At 42.5% G+C, this 25,139-nt stretch overlaps 1 protein-coding gene across 3 annotated transcripts in view; it reads right to left on the bottom strand.

The window, feature by feature from the left end:
• Positions 1–25,139, bottom strand: part of kremen1 (kringle containing transmembrane protein 1) — a 146,339-nt gene that overhangs the window by 66,063 nt on the left and 55,137 nt on the right. For all 3 annotated transcript variants that reach the window (XM_084335680.1, XM_084335678.1, XM_084335679.1), the window contains exon 3: positions 18,711–18,802. In XM_084335680.1, coding sequence (XP_084191806.1) covers positions 18,711–18,802 — 92 coding nt within the window. The remainder of the gene's footprint in view (positions 1–18,710; positions 18,803–25,139) is intronic.

Genomic DNA, 25,139 nt, shown 5'->3' with positions numbered 1-25,139 from the left:
AGAGAAAGACACACACACACACACACACACACACACACACACACACACACACACACACACACACACACACACACACACACACACACACAAACCAATGAGGTGGGACATGGAGGTCACGTTGAACTTGGTAACCAAAACCAAACAGATTGTAGTGAGCTAACAGGACACAGGGAATGAATTCAGGAAGTGGATTTTCTTTCAAATTCAAATAATGAAAAAACTTTAGGCATGAACAGGTTGTACTTAAGTATTACATTACATGCAGGAGTGTGTTATACTAATTAGATCACGCCTAGAGGTGGTTGTTAGCCCCAACGCGCAGCGGAGGGTCGTTAGACCCCCCTAGGCATGATCTAATGAGTATAACACACAACTTCAAGTGATGTAATGCTTTTATACAATGGCCCAATTCACCCAACCTTATTGCTTTTTTTTTATCCACTTTTTCTCCCATTTTTCTATATTTTCTCCCATCCCAATTTCGTATCATCCAATTCAACCCTCCCCTGTCACGAACGCTGTTTCTTGCCTCCCACAAGCCGGCTGCAATGTGGACTAAGTCATACATAGCACAAGTCCCCTCCGGTACTTGAGGTAACAGCAGTCGCATCTTTTCACCTGCGCAGCTCGATCTCTCAGTGGCGAGGAGTAACGCGTGGGAGGCTCACGCTGCCCCCGACACTTCCTGATACTACTGCGCAGGCGCACCAACCGACCTGTAGGAGTCGCTGTCCACAACGCCCGATCCCCACCCATCAGTTTCCCACCCCCTAATACGGCCAATGTGTATTACTACGGACGGCCAGCTAAACTGAAAGCAATGTGGAGCGCTGGGCTCGAACAGGCAAGCCCAGCGTCTCCGTCATTCGTGGCGAGCGCCTTGCCCACTACGCCGCGTAGCCGCCCTACCCAACCTTATTGCTATACAATAAACAAACAGTAATTGAAGCATAATGGAGATGTATTCACAAAACCATCCATAGAGAAAGTACCATAAATCCTCTAATAGAGGAGGGACCTCCAATAAAGGAGGGGCCTCTTATAATGGCCGGGGGTTTGATGCATTTAGACAAACACAGGCCGGTCTCTAATATAAGGTCGCAAAAAAAAGTATTTTTTTTATTTTTCTTGCCGTGATATAGAATGAGATAAACTCTTGCCAATGGAAATCAAGTGCTGCCTCCCGCTACACTGACTACCGTACATTAACGTTTCTCTCTGGTTAGCTTTAGCGCTAGCTAACGTTGTCATAATATCTAGATCTGTGGTGTCAGCTGGATGACGTTGACTTCGTTTGCAAACGTTAACGTTCGTTATCTATATGGCGTTGGCAGACGAGGCTGGCGTTGTCCAGTTGACACATTACAGATCATGATGCTATGATAGCGTCAGCTAAAGCTATTCCCTGCATGTCAACAACTCGATTCGACTGAGGAAGTCGAGAAGGTACCACACGCTAAACCGTCCCAGGACCCGGCAAGCTAGTATAGACAGTTCCAACTTCAGTGTGTGAATTACGTTAATCCCACAATTACTCAACTGCACTCAATATTTAAATACCAATGCTAGTCTAAATAAATGTAGACAGACAATGTACGTATTAAAAAATAAAAATAATAATAAAAATAATAATAATAATAATAATAATAATAATAATAATAATAATAATAATAATAATAATAATAATAATAATAATAATAATGTCTGAAAATGAAGGGATTATGTCCATGAGTGTCATTTTTAGAAATTAAGGCCTGCCTCTTATATAAGCCTCTCTCTAATAAAGGCCTGGTGCTCTTTGCAGCTGAGGTAAATAGAAGACCCGTCCTATATTTGAGGATTTACGGTAGATCCAATAGTAGATCCACTAGTAGACACCAGAGGGAGCTCCACAAACCATGTTAAACCCAGATTCGGCTCAAACAAGGGACTAAACACGTTTCGCAATTATGCCACATCAATGTGGAACGCCCTACCCACAGCTGTAAAGGAATGTGAATCACTACCCACTTTCAAAACCACTCTCAAAGAGCACCTACGGGAGACTGCAATTCGAAACTGGCCCCTGTAAATGTCCAAACCCAACCCCCTCCAATGTACAGTAAATGTCCTAACCCAATAATACACGAGACCCTCTTCTTGGGACCAAGTAAGGTTTCGTCGATAATCCAATGTACAGTTACCCCCCCCCCCCACCCGCCTACCCAACCCCCCCCCCCCAACCACCTCCTATGTACAGTTTCCCCACCCCACCCCACCTACCCAACCCCCCCCTCCACCCCACCTACCCAACCTCCTCCAATGTAGTTTCTTCGTCAAATGTATATAATCTCTTTTTTAGACTCTTTTTGTATCACAAACAGTACTGTATTTGTAAATCTGATATGTCATAAATGTATAGATGTAGCAGTAGTCTATCTGTATGTCATGTATGTCATATATGTTATGGTGAATTGAAAATGGGGGACCCTGATGTAAACAAGACGAAAGTCTTTCTCTGGTCTGCATCCCCTTAACACATTCAGTGCCACGCCTCTTTGACCATATATGGGCTAGAGTGCCAATAAGGAAGTCAATGGGAGGTCGGGGAAATTTGCGAAGGCTTAAACTATATCTTAAATTATGGCTATGGGTCTAAAACACCCCTCGCTTATCAATGACTTGCTTGCAGTCAACATGTATGAAACGGATTGTTTTTTCATTGGTACATTTCCGTTTTATACCGTTTTTGAATAGTTTTGGAGAGTTCTAGTAATTCCAGAGAAATTCCGCGATAATAGCTCTTTAGTGGAATACACAAAACACGTTGTAATTTTTCGGCTGATTTATTAATCGTTTTCAAATAAACGCTAGATTATCAATAGTATATGTGTAGCACGCTAGAGAAGCGGGCTGAAAAATCTATTATCCATGACCTGGTCAGCGCTAACGTCATACACACACACACACACACACACACACACACACACACACACACACACACAGACACGCTGCGATGGCTGAGAAAGAAACATCTGATTAACCCAATACTGGTCAAATAGAGTCCTTACCTCACATCAGATGTTCTGCGAAAATATTAATCCAATTCCTGATCGCCATTCCAAATATTGATCGCGTTTATTGATCCAACGTTATAGTCCAAAACACATAATCGAAAGCTGCTCCCAGCCTCCCGAGTGAATATGGTAACAGATACTGCTTGCCAGAGAAGGGAAAACCCCGGACCGGACTTTCTTTCTGATGCACATGCCCACCCAATCCAATCCAATGATGTGCAATACCATCCGGGAGACGATAGGTGGCGGTATTTGCCCTTTTCGAGCTCAGACCCATTCCCAATGATAACGTCAGGCTGGATGGATGAAAAATTTATGGATATTGCTAATAAAAGCAAAAACGAGACAAAAACTAGAAAACTCGTCATTGGCACTCAACGCATGGCGAGTTAACACGACTAATCTCGTCGTTGGCACTCAATGTGTTAACATTTGTGTGTATTGAGCCGTACTGTATTGTACCCATTCTGCAATCTGTTAATAAAATTTTCAATCAATCAATCAATCAATCAAATCCAATGGTCTGACAAATTTTTTTTTTTAATCAACAGCCATTTTCTTTAATTTTTTTGTCCGTGATTTTTCTTTTGTTTCACAATGGGTCATGACAAACCAATTACATAATCCAACATATGTGTAACGAACTAACATATTCCAGTTGACTGTATCTTTTTTGGAGGATTCGTTCAAAGGTTATTCATACTTCCATTTGTCTATCTATGGCGGATTCATTCAGACAGAAAAAAAAATGTAATTCGGTTGAGGGAGGGATCTGAGGTCACGTGGAGTGTGTTATACGAAATAACAACGTCTAACTTGACTATTTCAGCCAATCAGAATCAAGCAATTTGCATGCCATTGTATAAAATCCAATTCCTGACAGGTAAACGGCTCGTTCCCATAAAGCATACAGGTCCTCAAAAACAGAGGATAATAAAACATATTTTATAGAGATCAGAAATAAATGTGCTACCGAAATACACAAAGGCACACGCTCATCAGTGAACCTGAAAGGATCGCAAATGCTTTTAATGATTAGTTTATTCTGTCTGTAAAGGAACTAGCATCTAATGTTGATACTCCTACATACCTCCCCCCTGACGCCTCTTCTATATCTCACCAGTTCTCCTTCTCTGAGATTACAGAGTGAACTGTCCAATATCTTAAACTCTCTGAAAAATTCACAAGCCTACGATATTCATGGTTTAAATATGTCTTTCTATAAGACTCATGCTGACAGTTGTATGCCTCTCTTTCTCCACCTGACCAATCTCTGCATCAGGCTCTCTGTTTTTCCCTCTGTTTGGAAAACTGCCCAAATCATCCCCATTAATAAATCCGATGATCCCACTCTTGTCTCAAACTACAGACAAATATCCATACTCCCAATCATATCAAACATTTTAGAAAAGGCCATTTGCGAGGCGGCTGGGTGGCGTAGCGGAGATTGCGCTCGTCACCAATGCAAAAGACTCCGGTATCGAATCCCAGTCTCAGCATTGCCTCCGGCTTGGGCCGGCCGTCGTACTGGCTCATTTGGCAGAGTCAGCGGGTGGAAGTCGATGGGTGGGGATTGGACATTGTGGACAGCGACCCCTACAGGTAGGTTGGGAGACGCCTGCACAGCAGAGACAGGAAATGGCGGGGGTAGTGTGAACACCTCGCCAATGAGAGTCCACGCTGGCAGGCGAAAAGATGTGACAGGCTGCCTCCTTGTGTGCCGGAGGGAACACGTGATGCAAGGCTTCTATCCTAGTCGAGCAACGTTCAAGACAGGGGAGGGGAGAATTGGATACAAGAAATTGGGATGGGAGAAAAATTGAAAATAAGGAGAAAAAGTTTTAAAAAAAAAAAGAAAAAAAATGCCATTTGCAATCAACTAAACTCCCACCTAGAAAACAATAACCTACTCAATGACTCTCAATTTGGTTTCCGTTCTACCCGTTCAACTATGTCTGCATTATTATTATTTAAAGAACAAATTCGTACCGTGGCACGCTTAACACTTTGATTGCCTAAGGCTAAATTCATGATATACCATAGGTTGCCAGCTCTATTTGTCTATGGAGAAGTTCCCCTTCTTTGCAGGGCTATAACTTTTTAAATTCTATTGCTAAATTGCCATTATTAGGGCCCATTCAATGTCCTATATGTATTGTTCAGGGTGTATGAACGTTAAACTTTTTCATTCACATATTCATACTAAAATATGATCTAAAGTATAAGTATGTTTTCATCTCTTTCTGCAGCTTTCTCCAGAACGTGATTTATAGCCCCAAATGCATTATATTGATGATCAAATACAGTTTGATAGCAATCGGCGCGATATAAAAAAATCCAACTGGACGGACTTCTGGAAGTTACTACACGTCATCTGATGTTGACCGGATGGGCGAGGGGGCGTTTATAATTCCGTGGGCAGCGTTATACCATTCATCTAATATGGGTCAAATGTTCATCATAGCAGTTAGTGTCGAACACGGAAATATTACACGCTAAAACTCACCCCAGTCTCCGCGGGCCGTTGGGCGATCAGCGTGGGGTAGACAGTTTTCCATTATGGGATGTAAAAATACCCGGTCCATTTCCATGTTGTATAATGGTATATAGGTCCAAATCATGTTGTTTATCGAGTTATTGGCAACGGATCGCTATGTATTGTGTCAAGATGGAGTCGCGGGAGCTATAGAGAGTGGCCGGAAGTAATATGGGTGAACAGCACTTCAGCCACATCACTTCCTGTTTGGCGCTTCTGCCGATCGGCCACCAGATGGCGCTCTTAAACCGCTAGAGGATTGAGAGGAGCTCTGAACTGTGTGTGAAGGCTGCGGATGGAAAATATGATTCCGATCACAGATTTTTGAAATATTGATATCAAAGACGAGTTACGGCGTCTTCGGCAACTTGAGCATGGCGGGGAAGGACGCCTAAACTCGTCTTCTGGCAGTTAAAGTGTTAACAACGATCATATCACAGGAGCCATGTTTATTGATTTCCGTAAAGCCTTTGATACAGTGAATCACCAGATTCTCTTGAATAAACTTAGCTCTTTTCAACTTTCCTCCTCTGTGATAAAGATGATTTCCTCATACCTATCCAATAGAAGAAGAATTGGCCATGTGACATCACCCCCTATATCCTGTGATATGGGAGTCCCCCAATGTAGCATTTCTGGTCCCTTACTCTTTATTTTATATATCAATGATCTTCCAATGGTATGTAATAGGGATGCACCGAAAATTTGGCCACCGAAAATTATCGGCCGAAAATGGTTAAAAAGGCTCTTTCGGCTTTCGGCCGAAAGGGTTTTAGCACCGAAAATATATCACCGAATGTCAAAGAACAGGGTTACGTAACGTTCGTAACCGAAACTGTTGTTGTGATGACGTAATCAAAACGTGCAACGTGTAACGTGAGCAGCTTGGCAGCTCTTCCTGCGTTCTGCAGCCTGTAGGCGTGTTCGAGATTGGCGAGGCGGACGCAGATCTGCGCAGGTTTTACTACGGCCTCGCCAAGCGCGTTGCATGCCGGTTAGAATGTTGTCCGACTTGCTCTGAAAATCTGACGAGACGAGGCGCAGAACTCTCGCGGGAGCGAGCCACGCACAGCTTTCAGAGCGAGGCTCCACAGTACCTCTCACCCGGCTGCTCCACGCAAATGCATGATGGGAAACGACTTGCTATCTCTGCGCAAAAAGCGCCTATTGGCTCAGAAAAGTTGTCACCTGGTTGTCACCACCAGCCACACCCACAAGAGGAAGTTATGAGACGTTTGATTGATTGATTGAAAACTTTATTAACCGATTGCAGAATGGGTACAATAATACAGTACGGGTCCCGTCTATCAGATATATTTATTATTATTATTGGATACAGGAGTTTGGGTACCAAGAGCTTCCTCAAATAACGTTGTCATCAAATCATCATGATAAACTTCAAGCTGTCAGACAACAAATTATTTTTATCAGAGTAATGAATGCTGTCTTAATAACCATCTCTGCAATGAAGTTTATATCAAAATAACAATATATCAACCCCCCTGAACAAATGGTGATTGCTTCTTCAAGTCGATTCTACAGACGGACTGTTTCTATCATCGGAATTAAATAATTATAATGATAATAAATACGACAATTACATTTTGCATTTATAGTCATGACTCAATGAGCAATCTGAGCATTACCGCTCTATGTACAGTACTCCTCTAAGCAATCTGGCTCTCAGTTAACCCAATCGCTAGATAGATTAACGAATTCCATATAAATCTATAGTTCATTAACGATGCAGCAGCTGATCTGATACTGTATATCCCGCGCACACACACATGCGTCGTCTATTTTGCCTCAATATATACTGTATATATAATTCTGTTTTGCCTCAATATACAGTATATATATATATATATATATATATATATATATATATATATATATATATATATATATATATATATATATATATATATATATATATATAATATATATATATTGATGCAAAACAGAATTGTTCAGCAGTGTGTGTGTTGTGTGTGCGTGCGCGCTGCGGTGGCCAGGAGAGCGCAACAAGATGGTATACATCATGGTATATGAATAGTATATTATATAGTATAGTTTTGCACACGGCCATTATAATGAGCTGGACAGGTGTGTAATGTGTGTGTGGTGACGTGAACGCGTATCTGCCATGCGAGACTAGGCGAGCAGGCTGTTGTCAAATCTGTGTCCGACGCTCTGATTCCTCCCCCGGCTGCACTTGTCTACTCTCATCTATTTTCGAGGCGAGCCGAAATCAATCTCGAACGCGCCTTGTGATAACTAACTCCTCTTGGGAGTCGCGCTGTTTCTATAAACTCTGCGAGCAACGCATCCAATAAATGCGTCTTTAACATGCTTTATATCCTCGCCATTACTATATGCCCGTCGCGGTTAAAACCTTTTGAACTAACGTTAGCGTTAAGCTAGCTAACGCTTCCATTCCTCTTTGACCCGTCTCTCGTAAGCTACGTCATCCCCCGCTAAGAGTCATGGGAGATGTAGTAAATACAACAGTCCTGTGTGTGTGTCTTTATGCAGATCGTTTGATTGATTGATTGAATTGATTGAAAAGTTTATTAACAGATTGCAGAATGGGTACAGTACAGTACAGCTCAATACATACAATTGTTAAGGGGATGCAGACCAGAGAAAGACTTTCGACTTGTTTACATCAGGGTCCCCCATTTTCAATTCATCATAACATATATGACATACATGACATACAGATAGACAGTACTGCTACATCTATACATTTATGACATATCAGATTTGCAAATACAGTACTGTTTGTGATACAAAAGTGTCCAGAAAAGGAGTGTATATACATTTGGCATAGAAACTGTACATTGGAGGAGGTTGGTTGGGTGGGGTGGGGTTGGGTGGGTTGGGTGAGGGCTGTACATTGGAGGTGGGGGGGGGGGGGGGGGGGGTTGGGAAGGGGACACACACACATTTTACACTGTACATTTGAATATTGACAAAGCCTTACTTGGTCATTTACTGTACAACTAGGTTAGGACATTTGTAGGGGCCAGTTTCGAATTGCAGTCTCACGTAGGTGTTTTTTGAGAGTGTTTTTGAAGGTGGGTAGTGATTCACATTCCTTTACAGCTTTAGGCAGGGCGTTCCACATTGATGTGGCATAATTGCGAAACGTGTTTAGTCCCTTGTTTGATCCGAATCTGGGTTTTACATGATTTGTGGAGCTCCCTCTGGTGTTGTGATCGTGGTATTCACTGACCTTTGGGAAGTATTTTGACATGTACATGGGTACCTTGGTCGCGTAGTGTATCTTGTAGACCAGGCCCATTGCAAGTTGCTGTACTCTGTCGTCTACTCTAAGCCATCCTAGGTTGTCAAAGTGGGCAGGGGTGAGGTGGGTTCTAGGAGTCAGGTCAAGTAGTAGTCTGACTAGCTTGTTTTGAGATGTTTGTAATTTGTTTTTTAGTGCCTTTGAGGTGCTTTGGTACCATGAGGTGCAAGCATAGTCGTAGTACCCTTGAATGAGTGCTCCTGCTAGAGTCTTCAGGGTATTCTTGTTTACCAGAGAGGAGATCCGGTACAAGAATCGCGTTCGTTGGTTGACTTTTTTTATTACATTGGATGCCATTTTGTCACAGGAAAGATTAGCCTCTAGGATGGAACCCAGGTAGGTAATTTCATCTTTCCTTGTGATAATATTGTCACCCACTGTAACCGAGAAGCCGTCGGTCTTGCTGAGTTTGTTATTTGAACCGAAGAGAATGGACTCTGTTTTGCCCATGTGTAATGATAGTTTGTTGTCGGCGAGCCATATGCAGATTTTGCCTAGTTCCGAGCTGAGGGCTTTTTCAACCTGTAACTTGTTCTTGTCAGAGACCAGCAGGGCTGAGTCGTCCGCAAACAGGAACAAGTTGCAGTCACAAGCTGACGACATGTCATTTGCATAAATTAGGAATAGTAGCGGTCCTAGTATGCTTCCTTGTGGAACACCACAGCTCACTGTGAGGGGGGGGATAGTGTACCGTTTACTTCCACCATCTGTTCCCTCCCCTCCAGGTAGGATTGTATCCAGCTCACTGATAAACTATCAAAACCAATTGCTTTTAGCTTGTCAATCAGAATGGTGTGATTGACAGTGTCGAAGGCCTTTTGTAGGTCCAGCATGACCATGCCGCAGTATTTGCCCGCGTCCACCTCTTGTTTGATGTGGTCGTTCAAGTAGAGAAGGCATGTGTCAGTGGAGTGGGATGTTCTGAAGCCAGATTGGAATTCGTAGATTAGATTTTTTTCCGCGAGGTACTTTTCGATCTGTTCGTATACTATTTTTTCCATGACTTTCGAGATGGATGTAAGGATCGTTATGCAGTTATAAAGCACCTTGGCTTTGTTCTGAATGCACTTTGTTGTAGTTATCCTACAGAGAAAAGAAAATGCACTTGACTTTAATGCACATTTTGTTGTATGCAAAGAGAAACATTTTTAATTGTACAATCTTTCAGCAGTCAGTCTGGAATTAATGTATGCATTCAAAAGTGATGAATAAATGTTTTATGGGCCCATAATAGTGATTATTATTAATATTATTTAAGTTAAGTTTTGCCATAATCAGGTAGCTTAAAAAATATATACATTATATATATATATTTATATTAATCATTTTCGGCATTCGGTTTTCGGCCAACTGTTTCCTATTTTCGGTATCGGTTTCGGCCAAGAATTTCCCATTCGGTGCATCCCTAGTATGTAATCATTCAAACTGTTTATTATATGCCTAATACCGACGACACTGTTATCTTTTTTTTCTGATCTAAACCCTGATGTTATAAACACAAAACTATCTTCTGATCTTCACCTTCTCCACGACTGGCTGCAATCTAATCATCTAACTGTTAACATCAAGAAAACTGAATGTATGTAAGATCATTTCCCCACACATACACCACAATTTTTTTGGAAATCCCATTCCACATCAGAGCAATTAAGCCTCCATCTCACATTTCAAACAGGCCTACAAACAACATCTGATGCTAGAAAACACATCACTGATCTGACTCTTTCCTAGGTCTTAATTTGGTTGATGCTGTCGATTGTATTGACTGCTATGACTGCATGTTTGTCCTTGCTGTCCACAATGTCTATAATGCAATGTCTTTGTCAGGATTATATGATTGTATGTAGTGCAACTGCCTATTTGTTTTGTATATAAATTATTGTTTCATGTGCTGCAGAAAAGGAACCTGCTGAAAACCTTTGTTTGTAACTGAGTCAGGACAGTTTAAATGTATATTGTGAAATGTCTTTTTTACAATTTCCTGTATAAATAAACTATATTTATTATAAAAATATAAAATATAAATTAAAAAAGTTAATTGAAGTTCCGTCATCAGCGAGCAATTTCTTTTTACATTTTGAATCAAATTAATTGAAAGTGAAATGGATCCCAACCCTGTTTTTTTTATTTAGGTTTTAGGGAACCTACACTGGTTGGACCTTCGTGGCCTAGGTGAGTTTGTCCAGAGGCTACACTGATTCATCTGTCCTCACACATCATTAACTAGAGTGTATCTCAATGGAACACCATTCAAGACCAAGTCTTCTTTGCCACTCTCAACAAAGCCAAAAATAATGCAGTATTCTCAAGTCAGAAATGTTTTAAATATTTCCATACTGAAAGTATATTTCTAGTACATAAAGTGTGTTAAAAGTATATTTCTACCCACATGGACCTTTCTGAGAGTATACTTGCAAGCAATCTATTTTTGGTATTTCTTTGCTATCATTTACTAATTGAAAGCACATTATTTAGTATGATAGTCATTAATATGGTGTGTAATCGAACAAAAAAAAAAAAAGCAAAACTTAAGTTGTACTTTAGTAAACTTAGTAAAAGTGTACTATAGTAAAAACAGCGACTTCTAGGCAAAAGAGCCCCTCTTGGTATTTGCACTTTGTTTACATTATCAGAATTGATTTGTATCTGATGTGTGGGTTGAAGTTAAGTGGAGATAGAGAAGGGGTTGCTATTGCTGGCCACACATCAAGCTCTGCCAAGAGAGGTCTGGAGAAATTCACAATAAAATAAGTTACTAAACTCAAACCGACACATCAGACTAAAATAAAAGATGTAGAAAGCAGGGCTCTTTTGCCTAGAGGTCGCTGACAGCATTACAGATTCTACCTTTAAGCACATCTTAAGTACAACTTTTGACACACTAAATTGTACAACTTACTTTCAGAAAATATACTTAAGTATAGGCCTATTATTTTCAGACCCAGGCATAGCCACTAAACATCCACTTCCATTAATTGTGCTAAGCTACTGTAGGCTAACGCCGGATAGCTTTCTACTGAATGCACAGAGGAAATTGGTATCTTCTTGTCTCACTCTGGAGAAGACGTTAAGTGAATTTCCCATAATGTTGGCGTGTTCCTTTAAGAACAAGATGCAACTATAGTGTCAGGCATCTTGAGTGTAGCTTGCTAGCTTGAAGACTTGTTGTTGATCCTAGAGACAGGAATATTTGAGAGAGCGGATACGGAAATTGCCGTTCTATTGACGGAAGTAGTTGGCGCCAATGGGTGGTTTATAACATCCTGTAATCCTGTCTTTCACAATGGTCACCATGTCAGATTTTATTATAGGATGTTCCAGTAGGATGTTCTAACATTGCTGATAATACAAATTATTATTATTTTATCACAGTAGTGTGTGTGTGTATCTTTTGCTAAAGTGGATAGAAAACACACTACTGTGCAAAAGTCTTAGGCACCCAAGAGTTTTTATCTAAATTGTCTTAGATGTTAATACATTCTTTTCTGTATTAGTGTGTCAGTAGACTACTCTTTTAGATTTTTAGAAACTTTTAATTTAATTATTTTTTAAAGCATCTTCATGGTCTAATGCAGACATATGTTGCAGGGACTATTATAATCATCATGTTGGCATGACTGTATGCATCAAAGGGTTAAATCAAGCATTTTTAAGTACTTTAGAGGAAATATCAAGATATATATCGTGTATCGTGACATAGCCAAAAAATATCGTGATATCATTTAGAGGCCATATCGCCCAGCCCTATCGCCACATGCCGTCTTGGCATGAGGTTCCCCATGGATCAGGGAGGAGGGGTTTGGTTTGGACTTCAAATTTCTGTCCAGTCAAAGAACATGTTGCAGGAATTGTCACACTAGAAGAAAAAAGGCAAAAGATTCTAACATGTTGGCATGAGTGTCAGACTAACCCCACTGGATAATCATCGAGCTGACCAGTATGACACTAAAACGTATCATAGGTTTCTCTATGAAAGAGTCGAGAGAAACTCGACTTTAATACTGTCTGTGTGTTTAATGTACAGTAGTTTGCCTGTAGATTTAGACGTATTACATTTCGGCAAGACGGATGTGCTGAACTGGAAAATTACCCTGTTGACCAGGCTGCTGAGATGAGCATTTAGTGGCATTGGTAAGAAAACGGGACCAAAAAAGCAGGCCCAGCACGACAGCAGCAAACCCTGGGAACAACAATGTATGCAGTAAAACATCTGCAATGAGTCAATTGGAAATGTTTACATTAGTCAACCACATGAGAACTCGTGCCGTGAGGGATTAGATGGTAAATTATGTCTAACCATACACTATAATCCAGTTTGACAGACTGTGTGTTTCCGACCTAACATGACCTGCCTGGCATTCACTGCCAGGGTGTGTCACTGCTGCCAGGGTGGCATGACCCCAGATCACCCGACCCACAGCGGGATAACAGACCAACGGTTCCTCAGTGGATGACCACCAACGACCAACACTACATCAATAGGCATGTGAGAAGTAGACAAAAATGCAGGCGCAGACTAAACAAAAGCCTGACAGAATGACAACAAGGACCAATGTGCCCCTTGTCTGGCACACCACGGGCGTGGTGAGTCGCTCTCTGCCAGACTGAGGAGGACTCTGACAGAGCATCAGCGCTCCCTCACTTGGCAGCCGGTGCGTTTGAACGCTGAAGATTGAGAGCAGGCATTGCCAGAAGGTGAGGCACCACGTGGCACTTGTGGTTTGACAATAGATGAGACGGGGCTTTCGTGTCTGAGAGCTCCCTGGCTGCCCCGGAGGCAGAAACCGTCTCAGGCATACTTTCATGACACAGTGTGTAACTTGCTCCCAGCTCTTCTTCTTTCTTTCTTTCTTTCTTTTCTTTCTTTCTTTCTTTCTTTCTTTCTTTCTTTCTTTCTTTCTTTCTTTCTTTCTTTCTTTCTTTCTTTCTTTCTTTCTTTCTTTCTTTCTTTCTTTCCTACTTTACAGGGAGGGAGGGGGGCGGTGTAAGGCTCCTAATGCCCAGACAGAAAAGAGTAGTGCGCACATTAGGTACCATTTGATACGGGCGATGCTCTCAGCCGCTAGCGAGAGATCTGGGACACGCGGTACAAGGATGAGTTACAGAACGCGACCAGCCTGTGCTGGATCCTAGACAAAAACAAGACTGCACCAGCACATGGCAAACCCATCTGGAACAAAAGGTGGCCTGATTTTACCAGAGATAAGGAATCAACTGGGCTCTGAACACAGGGGGAGGCGGTTTGGGCTGCTCCCCCCCCCCCCCCCCAGAACACAAAGGTACAGGTTATTGACCCAAACGCAGCTAAACGGACACTTGTGTGAATTAGGTCAGTCGAAAGTCAAACTCTGCAAACACACACAGGTTGTTATCCACACATAATCACACACATACATCCACACACACACACACACACACACACACACACACACACACACACACACACACACACACACACACACACACACACACACACACACACACACACACACACACACACAGTAATCAATAGAACAATAAAACACACGCACATACTGTATGCACATCTACTGCACACACAGTCACACACACACACTGCATTTTACATTATCACTGCACTGTATGTTTGTATATTCATACAGTATTATATACTGTGCAATATCTTTAATGCTACTCTTAACGTTATTTTTATGCTACAACTTAAGCTGCTACTTTGTGCTACCTCTACTGCCTTATTATGTGACGACGCCATATTCTATTTCATTCTAAATAAGTGCAATTGCTGCTGTAAGGTTGAGGAACGTGTATGAAGAGGTGACATTAAAAGAACGAGTAGGGCTGGGCAATAAACCAAAAATGAACCGATACCAACATTATGAATCTCATTATGAAATTAACAACCTCATTTTGCGCATATCGGGTATGTTAGGTAAATGCAAAAGCAATGGCTGTTTTCATTACATGCCCCATTCAATTCAACTGAATGAAGGCTTCAACAACCAATCACATGTTTAAAGACAAACATGTTGACAGACAAACATTTGAAAAGTGTTGACAGAGGACCAAAACGATGGTCTTTAAAATTATTGTTTCATTTAACGTTACTGAGGTTCATTTGATCATCTACCGTGATTTCAGGTCATATCACCCAGCTCTATACAGGAACACTCACAAAAACTCATGCTCGCACGCACGCATGCACACACAAGTGCACATACACTATACTGTAGCTCTACCTCTATGCACAATGAGACATAATACATGGACACACACACACACAGGCCTAAGTTGTCCATCCAGCCGGACACACATTATTAGATGGGTTAATGGATCCTTGGCCATTCAGAGACTAGGCTTTAGTCACGCATACTGGACTGAGGTGGAAATGGGGATGGGGTGGGGGAGGGAGGCAGCTACTACTGAAGGAAATAAGGAAATACACTAGAAATATAGTATTGTTTTTTTTCACATGCACCAATTACTATAGCAATGCTACTGTATAGTGAATCACTATAAGAACATAGACTTGTGTGTTTGTGTTATGATTGTCTGTTGTTTGGCTCACTTCCCTCGTCCCTTACTGTAAAGCAATTTTAAGTTCCATGAAGTAAATCAAATGTATTATCATTATTATTATTATTATTATTATTATTATTATTATTATTATTATTATTATTATTATTATTATTATTATTATTATTATTATTATTATTATTATTATTATTACTGATGTTCTGTGGTGCAAAGCACCAGACCATGTTGGCTAAATAAAGCAGCTTTGTAGCTCAGCCAGTGTCAGCTGGCTGGCAGGTTGTAACATTACAACGCATCAAAGGGATTAAAATAGCAACAACCAAACAACAGAGCAACAATGGGTGTCTCAAGCGATGACATGTGTCTTCAAAAGTTGTTTACATTTCATCATTTCACCGCATATAGTGATTTCTCAAAAGTCCCTTGACATGAAAAGGTTGAGAAGCATATTGGTCTAAACGTTAGAGGAACGGGCTTGTGACCATATGGTCGTCCGTTTGAAATCAATCGACCCACAGGGACATCTGGGTGGAAGGTACTGTCCCTGCCCCGAATCACTGCTCCAGTGGAGCCGCTTTGTGTGGCCAACAGTGTCAGACTGTGGTTGTACTGGGCAGCTCCTAGTGGTCAACAGTGTCAGACTGTGGTTGTACTGGGCAGCTCCTAGTGGTCAACAGTGTCAGACTGTGGTTGTACGGGGCAGCTCCTAGTGGCCAACAGTGTCAGACTGTGGTTGTACTGGGCAGCTCATAGTGGCCAACAGTGTCAGACTGTGGTTGTACTGGGCAGCTCCTAGTGGCCAACAGTGTCAGACTGTGGTTGTACTGGGCAGCTCCTAGTGGCCAACAGTGTCAGACTGTGGTTGTACTGGGCAGCTCCTAGTGGCCAACAGTGTCAGACTGTGGTTGTACTGGGCAGCTCCTAGTGGCCAACAGTGTCAGACTGTGGTTGTACTGGGCAGCTCCCAGGCGTCAATGTGTGTAACTGTACGAGAAAAACCTTCCCTGGGTAAATAAACGGAAGGAAGAACACACACAAAGAAGAACAGCAACAGCAACCCTGAAACAGGATCTTCTATTCTATGCTATTCTATTCTAAACCAATGGTATTAAAAACAGACAGTGGGGTGATCCATTGCAGCTCATTTTCAGCGACCCAGAGGTTAAAGGGGTGTGATGACATGGTCCCCGGGCCCCGCAGCAGCCTTAACACATTCCCGCCCGTTTCGAATCCAACGGTAGAGGGCCAACCACGGACATTCCACTCTTGGAATTCTGAAAAGTGCATTACCGGCCAGATCCTCGTAGGGGCGCTGTCTCGATAATGCAGTGTTCCCTGTGGCAGAACGGTGCCTTTTTTTACTTTGAAGGGAGTTTACTGTTAGCTGGAATCTATATGTGTAGCCTGTAGCTTGGAATACCTTTTGCGACGCCGAATTCACTATGCAGTAAAGGAATATATCATCAGCCAATGGACATATTGATCTACCAGATGGCGATCGATAACTGGGAGATCCTTTTGGGGATCCAACCGGCCCACGGTAAGATCTTTTTCACGTAAATTACATGCTGATCGGGCCTTGCTTTGATAGCCATTGGCCAACCAGGCGATCAGCGAATGTGGCTACTGAGGCTAACGTGGTTATTGGTAAGGGTTGTCCGATATTATCGGCCTACCGATATTATCGGCCGATATCGGCATTAAAATGTGATATTGGAAAATATCGGTATCGGTTTTCAAATATTTATTTTTTATTTTTATTTATTTTTTACATTTCTATAACCTTTATTTACGAGACAAGCAAGTAAGAACAAATTCTGATTTTATTTATTGTCAAAAGTATGCATAATGTTGTGTTAATTCCACAACAAGAGATATATATGTTAATTACCTGAAATTATTCAGTTTTTTGGGGGGGGGGGGGACCCTCTGCATATATCGGTATTGGTTGATATCGGTATCGGAAATTAAGAGTTGGACAATATCGGTATATCGGTATCGGTAAAAAAGCCAATATCGAGCATCCCTAAATCAATAATCAGAAACGACGTCCCCCGCCCCCCCCCCCCCCCTTTCATGCATTCATGGTGGACCATGAATACCGACAATGTGCATTTTGAGTTTTTGCTCTAGCTTCTGTAGTGCCGAAACGCTGTTCGATTTAATGTTATTAGGTTGTATGCTGACCATTGAGTAAATACTTGTTTAGTAGTTAGGAATAAGGGGCAGGTAACTATAAGATTTATTCTTCTTCCTGCTCCTTTTGTCCATGGAATGAAATGTATGATTGTGTAATGAAGAAACTCTGATTGTATGATTCCGTGTGGCAAATAAAAACTCTGAACTGAACTGAACTGAACACACACACACACACACACACACACACACACACACACACACACACACGTGCACACACACACACACACACACAGCCAGTGACTGACAGCTCGGAGCGAGGCGAGGAGGGCAGGCCCGGGCACGCATGGCAGAGGGGAGGAGGGATGACGGGAGGCAATTAGAAACATTTTTCTAGATGATAATAGCTGTGTAAATAGCCAGACGACAACCTCTAAAAGCTTTTCATAACAGGCAGCGAGATGAGCAGAGCCATGTTCTGCCTCTGCCTCTGTGATACGGCCCCCTAAGGCCTAACAAAAATAATAGTTGGTTTCAGGTTGGTTGTCAGTTTGGCCATGGGTAGGTAGGGAATTTTTTTTATTTTTTTATTTTTTTTATTCTTTCCCACGGCGACTATGGATAGGGAATTTCTTTATTTAATTAACCCTTTCACTGCCACACGACAGAAGGTTAGCCCTTTACTATCACACAACCGACGGCGATGCTCCATCATTAGCATCATTAGCTCCGCGGATGCGGAGCTAATGATGCTAATGATGGAGCATCGCCGTCGGTTGTGTGATAGTAAAGGGCTAACCTTCTGTATTGTCACAGTGAAAGGGTTAACCGGCTGTCGTGTGGCAGTGAAAGGGTTAAAATGTTCACAACAACATGGATGCATGTACTCTGCCAGCATGTTTAATATCCATAATACTAAATGTTTGACTAAGATTTCTATGAAACTTTATTCTAAAAAAAAAAAAAAAATGATTTTTTTTTTTTTAATATATAATTTTTTTTTTAAACTCATAAAATATATTGGGTCGCACCTAAATCGGCAGGGTCGGTCGGCAACCTGAAACCAACCATTATTTTTGTTAGGCCCCCTAGGGCACGGTGAGGCGGAGGAGAGAGGAGCAGGAGGTGGAAGGGTGTGAAGACGCTGTGATGCTCTTACTCTGGCAGGTGGGGATGTCACAGTATCTCCAGTAGATCCCGTCCTCGTGGTCGGCGATGTAGCACCACGGCTGGACATCCCCGTCTGGGTTCCTGGAGCCAGGGAGGGAGGGAGGGGGAGAGGGTGGGTGGGTGTGGGGGGGAGGAAATATGGTGGAAGTGAATGACAGAGAAGTTTGAGGAGAGTGAAGGATGAAGGAAGTGAGTGAAGCAAGAGATGAAACAGGAACAAAGAGGAAATGATGGAGAGAGAGAGAGAGAGAGAGAGAGAGAGAGAGAGAGAGAGAGAGAGAGAGAGAGAGAGAGAGAGAGCAGTGAATGGACAAGAGGGAGATAGGGGAAGGGACGAGGGCAGGGTACAATGGACAAAAAAAAGAAACATCAAGAGAGGTTATGGGGTGAGAACACCACGGCCGCAGGCTGAATACTCAATAAGATTATCTCTGTCCTGTCAATCATCCCTGCCCGGCACCCCTCGGCACCGCACTAGCCTCTTGTTGGTTTAGCCCCCACCCCCCCTCCCGGTACTCCAGAGGCCTGACCAAGCGTGTCAGTCAGGGGGCCAGACCAATGGCTCTTTGAGGGGGGGGGGGGTTGTCTTTGTTCTTGGCCAGACAACAGACCTGAAAGGGTTTGATGGTGGGGCAAGGCCTTTGTGAGGCACTTTGAACCCCTCGTAATAAGCCTGACAGGCGCCCCTCAGCACTTTCTCTTCAGTTTCACTGATCAGCGGATGGGAAGTTGTACTGGGGAAGAGAGGATACAAACAACAAGGCTGCCCAATGTAAGACATGCGGTCCAAATCCGGCCCTCCTCGACATTCTTTTTGGCCTTCCAATGGGTTCCAGAGAATTGATTAGATATTCAGTTTTAGTTCTATTTTGATGCAATTTAAAGTAATCTCGAAGATCTCCATTTAAATAAATGTCTGCTAAGTCACTATCTATCGCAGAATGAGGTAACACAATGGTGAATGAGCGCATGGCCCACTGATGAAAGCCCTTGCCTATGCAGCATTACTAAGTATTATTAACTGGGTGTCTGTTTTTTCCGGGAAAATCACACTTAGACATTAGATCTAAGACACTGTAATTTACTTGTTACATTTATTCAATTGTCAATGTCCAGTGTGTTATTTGGCCCACGGCCCGTCACCGATGTTACATTTTGGCCCTTGGCCCTTCATGCCAACATGTTTGGGCTGCGCTGCCCAAGATAACCATTACAAAAGAGAATATTGTCAAATCTGAAAAGAAAAGTTCTAAATAGCAGCAGCAGGCTGAGCAGTTTGGGGGCTCGTTCGGGGTTATTTTGATCTATAAGAAAAACATATCCTGTCAACAACAAACGTAAATAAATCTTCTAAGATGGCAATTGTTTTTTTCAGCCCTAGACTATAATTGCTGAGGACCTGTTCTTTCCTCTTTTGACACATTTTATTGTAGTCCTTTTGAAAAGGCCTGCGGGCGACGTATCCCGTTTCGCCTTTTGTGGGAAACATTCTGAAGGGCGTTTCCATTTCTTTTCTTCTGCTATCGAGAAACACTCTCCTGGGTTTCTTCCTGTCTTTTCAGTGAAAACGGGGTATTGACAGGGATGTCTTTTTTTGCCGCAGCACCGTTTCACATTAATAAGGAAACTTTGGATGAATTTTAGTAACTGTAGCTGTTCACCGTTCAACGGTTCTGAATATATAGTCATAGTTATCTCACTTGTGTAATCAAGCCTGGGCTGAACATTATACCTGTCTATGACGATGATTATTTGTTATTATTATTATTATTTCCATGCAGGGGAGGAAATTAGGCCACTTTACTGGCCAAATGCTGGTATTTTTTACGTTTGGCTGGTAAAAAAAATCAGATACCCGCCAGTTGGCTGGTAAGCCAAAAAGTTAGTTTCCTCCCCTGCTGGCGAGTATACAAAAAAATAAAACATTCTGCAATCACTGCACTGGCAAACGGTGCGCGTCTTCTGAGTGTTCGCTTTAGTTGACAGTGCCACGAGAGCACTGCACAAGACCACCCGCGGACATATAATGTTTAATAAACGTTTGCGCAGTACTGGCCAACCCGCGGACATATAATAATAAAAGTCCCGCGGTACTAGGCTAGCCATCAGGAGCACTCGCAAACAGATAACGTTAAACACAGCAGAAGATGGAAAACAGACAGACTGACCAACGGGGAACTGCATCCAACCCTAGTACAACCCTCAAGTATAAGTTACTAAGGACACATTTAAATCACAGAGGTGTAATGTTAGTCTACTGGAACTGTATACAGTGGTTAGCTTCTAGTTAGCGTTTTAGCTATAGCTGCTTGCTAGCTAACGTTAGCCCTGTGTGCTCAAAGCAGCCAGCTAGGTGTATCTGTTATGACTATAATGTTTCCAAAAAAGCACCGGACTACGACGTAAGGTTAGACATTTTATTTCATGCTCAAAAGCCCCTGGCTTGCACATCGCAGTCACGAAAGGGGCTAGCTCAACCAGTGCACTGTGCACAACAGCACACCAACCCAACTGACGTTACCACAACACTTGACGGTACTTCACAGCACTGTCGTAAGACCACCGTGCTGTCTTAAAGGCACAGTGTGCCTACCCAGATGCATACACAACATTGACACGGCTTGACATACAAAGAAGTAATTATCACAATTAGCGATTTTTTTTGTCTGGTAAAAAATCTGTTTGGCTGGTAAAAAAAATCAGATACTCGCCAGTTGCCTGGTAAGCCAAAAAGTTAGTTTCCTCCCCTGTTTCCATGTATTACTACAATTATACAAATTATCTTCCCAATCATCAGTTACTCACTTCAGCAGCTAGTGCACGTCTGGCCATCCTTGTTGGGGGGGATCTCTTTGAATGACCCTTTGAACGTTTCTTCACATTTCTTTCTATTAAGGTTTTTGTGGGAGTTTTTCCCTCATCTTCCGTAAGAGTGAAGGTCAGGGGGGGGTGTTGTTCCACTGTGGGCTTGTGAAGCCTGATGAGACATGTATTGTGATATTGCTACACAAATAATAAATATGACTAAAACCAAATTATGATGTTTTCCCCCACTAAGACGAAGCACAAACGTTCACCTTTTTTATGTAGGCCTAATCTTTGTTCTCGTGAAACACAACCCGTGCATTATCATGTGAACTTAGTCCAAGTTACGCCCACACACTCACAAACACACAGGCCTTGTTTTCCAGTTTGTTACAGATATAGTGTTGTTTGGACACTATCCTGATCTGAGCCTGTATGTGTTTGTAGCTCCACCCAGCGTGGAGAGAGACACCTGTTTGTTGCTCCACCCAGGGTGGAGGGAGACACCTGTCTGTTTGCCCCCAGGGGCTGTTACTGCCATGACAGTTAAAGGGTGGGAGGGTGCAAGCCTCAAGAGTTGGATTACATTTTCTCTCTTTCTCTCCCTCTCTCTCGGTGTGTATCTCTCTCGCTCTCTGTGTGCGTGTGTGTGTGTGTGTCTCTCTCTCTCTCTCTCTCTCTCTCTCTCTCTCTCTCTCTCTCTCTCTCTCTCTCTCTCTCTCTCTCTCTCTCTCTCTCTCTCTCTTGCTCGCTCACTCTCATGCACACACATCCTGTCAGCACATAATATCCCCCATATGATATAAGGTTCCCAAGAACTTATCTATAACCACTTAGCTAATTTACTGCATTCTACAGCGTGCTAATCAGCCCCTGGAGAGGCAGACATGACTTACGACGAGCATCAGCACACACGACCCCCCAGCAACCCCACCCCACCCCCCTGTGCAGGACCAACCCCCCAGCAACCCCACCCCACCCCCCTGTGCAGGACCAACCCCCCAGCAACCCCACCCCACCCCCCTGTGCAGGACCAACCAACGCCCTCTGATGACCCAGTGATGTGGTGTCTCTGCCTTCTGTATTCTGTCTTCCAAGCACCCCCCCCCCCCTCCCACCCCAAATAGTATTTAATCTCACACACACACACACACACACACACACACACACACACACACACACACACACACACACACACACACACACACACACACACACACACACACACACACAGGGCTGGAAGGCATACCGAATATGAATGTCCATGAAAAGGTTTGGATTTTTACAATACCGTCATCCATGGTACATACAGTAGCTATCAAAGTAAAAATAAAATGACATACTGTATATTTTTGAGTTAATTAACTAATTGCAGCAGTACCAAAAAAGTTAAAGAACATAGACCATTTTGAATAAAATAGCAACATGACAATTGTATTACAAGTTAAACACAAAAGATATGTCATATCACATTGTTATTTGTACAGGAAAACAAAATACTGTCATATACTGTACTAGTCTGCCGTCAAGTAAATATTGCAATAATTTTTGGCACCCTTAACACATTCCCCGCCACGCAATTTGAGCATCTTATACCACTCTCTGCCAGCACTGTAAGCCTATGGAGATGTTCACCTTCTTTGCAGGGCTATAACTTTTTAAATTGTATTGCTAAATTGACATTACTATGGCCCATTCAACATCGATTATCTATCGTTCAGGATGTAGGAACGTTTTACTTTTTCATTCAGATTCATACGAAAATACCATCTAGAATATAAATATGTTTTTATCGTTTTCTGTAGTAATTCCTAGAACGTGAGATATATAGGCATATATAGATTATCAAATGCCGTTTGTTGGAGATACACGCTATATAAAAAATGTCAACTGTACATGATCCTAAACGTTATGACTGATCATGCGTGGATGAACGGGGGGGGGGGGTCGTTTATAATTCGTGATCGTCAGTAAATGCTTTATGTAGTATGGGTGATATATTTATCAGAGCAGTTTGCATGGATAATAATAAACAAACGCTCTGAAAATGACGTCAGTGTCCTCTTACGTTCGACGATGAGACTGGAGGAAAAAGATCCCACTTATTTGACGGCGATCTCCTAATCCATTTCCGGTTTGTATAATCATAATACCGGCCAAATCGTATCGATTATTGCGTTATGGCAGCGATCGCTACACACGGACGTGTGTATACAGTCCCGCAACAATATGCGAGTGCCGGACGCATTTCCCAGACGCACCGATATCGACTTGTCCATTTCCGGTTTGGCACTTGCGATCATCCACAGGTGGCAGTATTGAAGCGTTGCAGAGTTGTGCATGCTCCACTGCATCAGACGAGGCTCCGTGAGGGGAATTATGAATAACATGGCGAAAAAATGAAATATGATCTCAATAACGTCGTTACGCCGTGGATTGGCAGAATTCGCATGAACTTGAAACACGTCGTAAGCTTCCGGCGTGGGATGTGTTACACATTGTGCAGAAAAAGTAGTAGAACGCGCTCACCTCACTAGACTTGACACTGGGTGCTGTAACCTCTGATATCATACATAAAAAATAGGGAAACAATGTCCAGGCACGCACTCCACTGTCATGCAAGCCATTCTGAAGAAGGTGTGTTCACACCGAAAACGTCCATGATTACAGGCTGCCAATAAATTTGGAAAAACCTGGAGTGCGTGCCTGGACATTGTTTCCCTATTTTTTTATTTATTAACACATTGTGCGCCATAACGCCGTAAGTCGTTATTGCCCGCCATGCGTTGAACGCCAACAACGGCGTAAATAGTTTTTGGGATCAATATTAAATTTTTTCGCCATGGCATTCATAATTCATCCAGCCTCCCTCCAGACTGCAGCGGCACCTAGTCTGAGATTGCAACGCCTCAATACTGCCGCCTGGTGGATGGTCAGGCGAGTTACACTCATGTCAAACCGGAAGTGGCGATCGGTGCATCGAGGAAATCCCTCCGGCAGTCATATCTTGTTACGTGGGTCCAGACAAACACTTGAGTGCATTTGGATCCACTTTCGAAACGCAATAATCGATATGATTTTGGCGTTTATTGCGCCATACAAACCGGAAATGGATCTAGGAGATCGGCGTCAAATAATTGGGATATTTTGCCTCCAGTCTCATCGGCGAACGGTAAGAGGACACTAACGTTATTTTCAGCCCGATTGTCCATTTCCTTGTTTGCAATCAGTCTGATCAATATATCAACCCATACTAAATAAAGCCGTTACTGACGATCAAGGAATTATAAACGACCCCCCCCCCCCCCCTTTCCTTCACGCATGATGAAGCATAATGTATACCGATCATAAACATTTGAATTTTTTAATATAGCGTGTATAGGAAAGAAACGCCAATCGATAATCTATCATATGCGTCAAGGCCTATAACTAGCGTTTTTGGAATTACAGCAGAAAAGCTTAAAAACATACTTATATTCTCGAAGGTATTAACACAACAATGTATGAATGAAAAAATTAGAGCTGGGCCGTTAACGGAGTTAACGTGCTGCGTTAACGCTATACTAGTATCGCGCGATAATATAATTAACGCATTAATCTTAAAAAAAATTAA

Source organism: Notolepis coatsorum, assembly GCF_963971535.1.
Source record: "Notolepis coatsorum genome assembly, chromosome: 1".
Taxonomy (NCBI): Eukaryota; Metazoa; Chordata; class Actinopteri; order Aulopiformes; family Paralepididae; genus Notolepis; species Notolepis coatsorum.
Note: the sequence above shows the minus strand (reverse complement) of the source record. Positions and strands in the feature narration are given on the sequence as shown.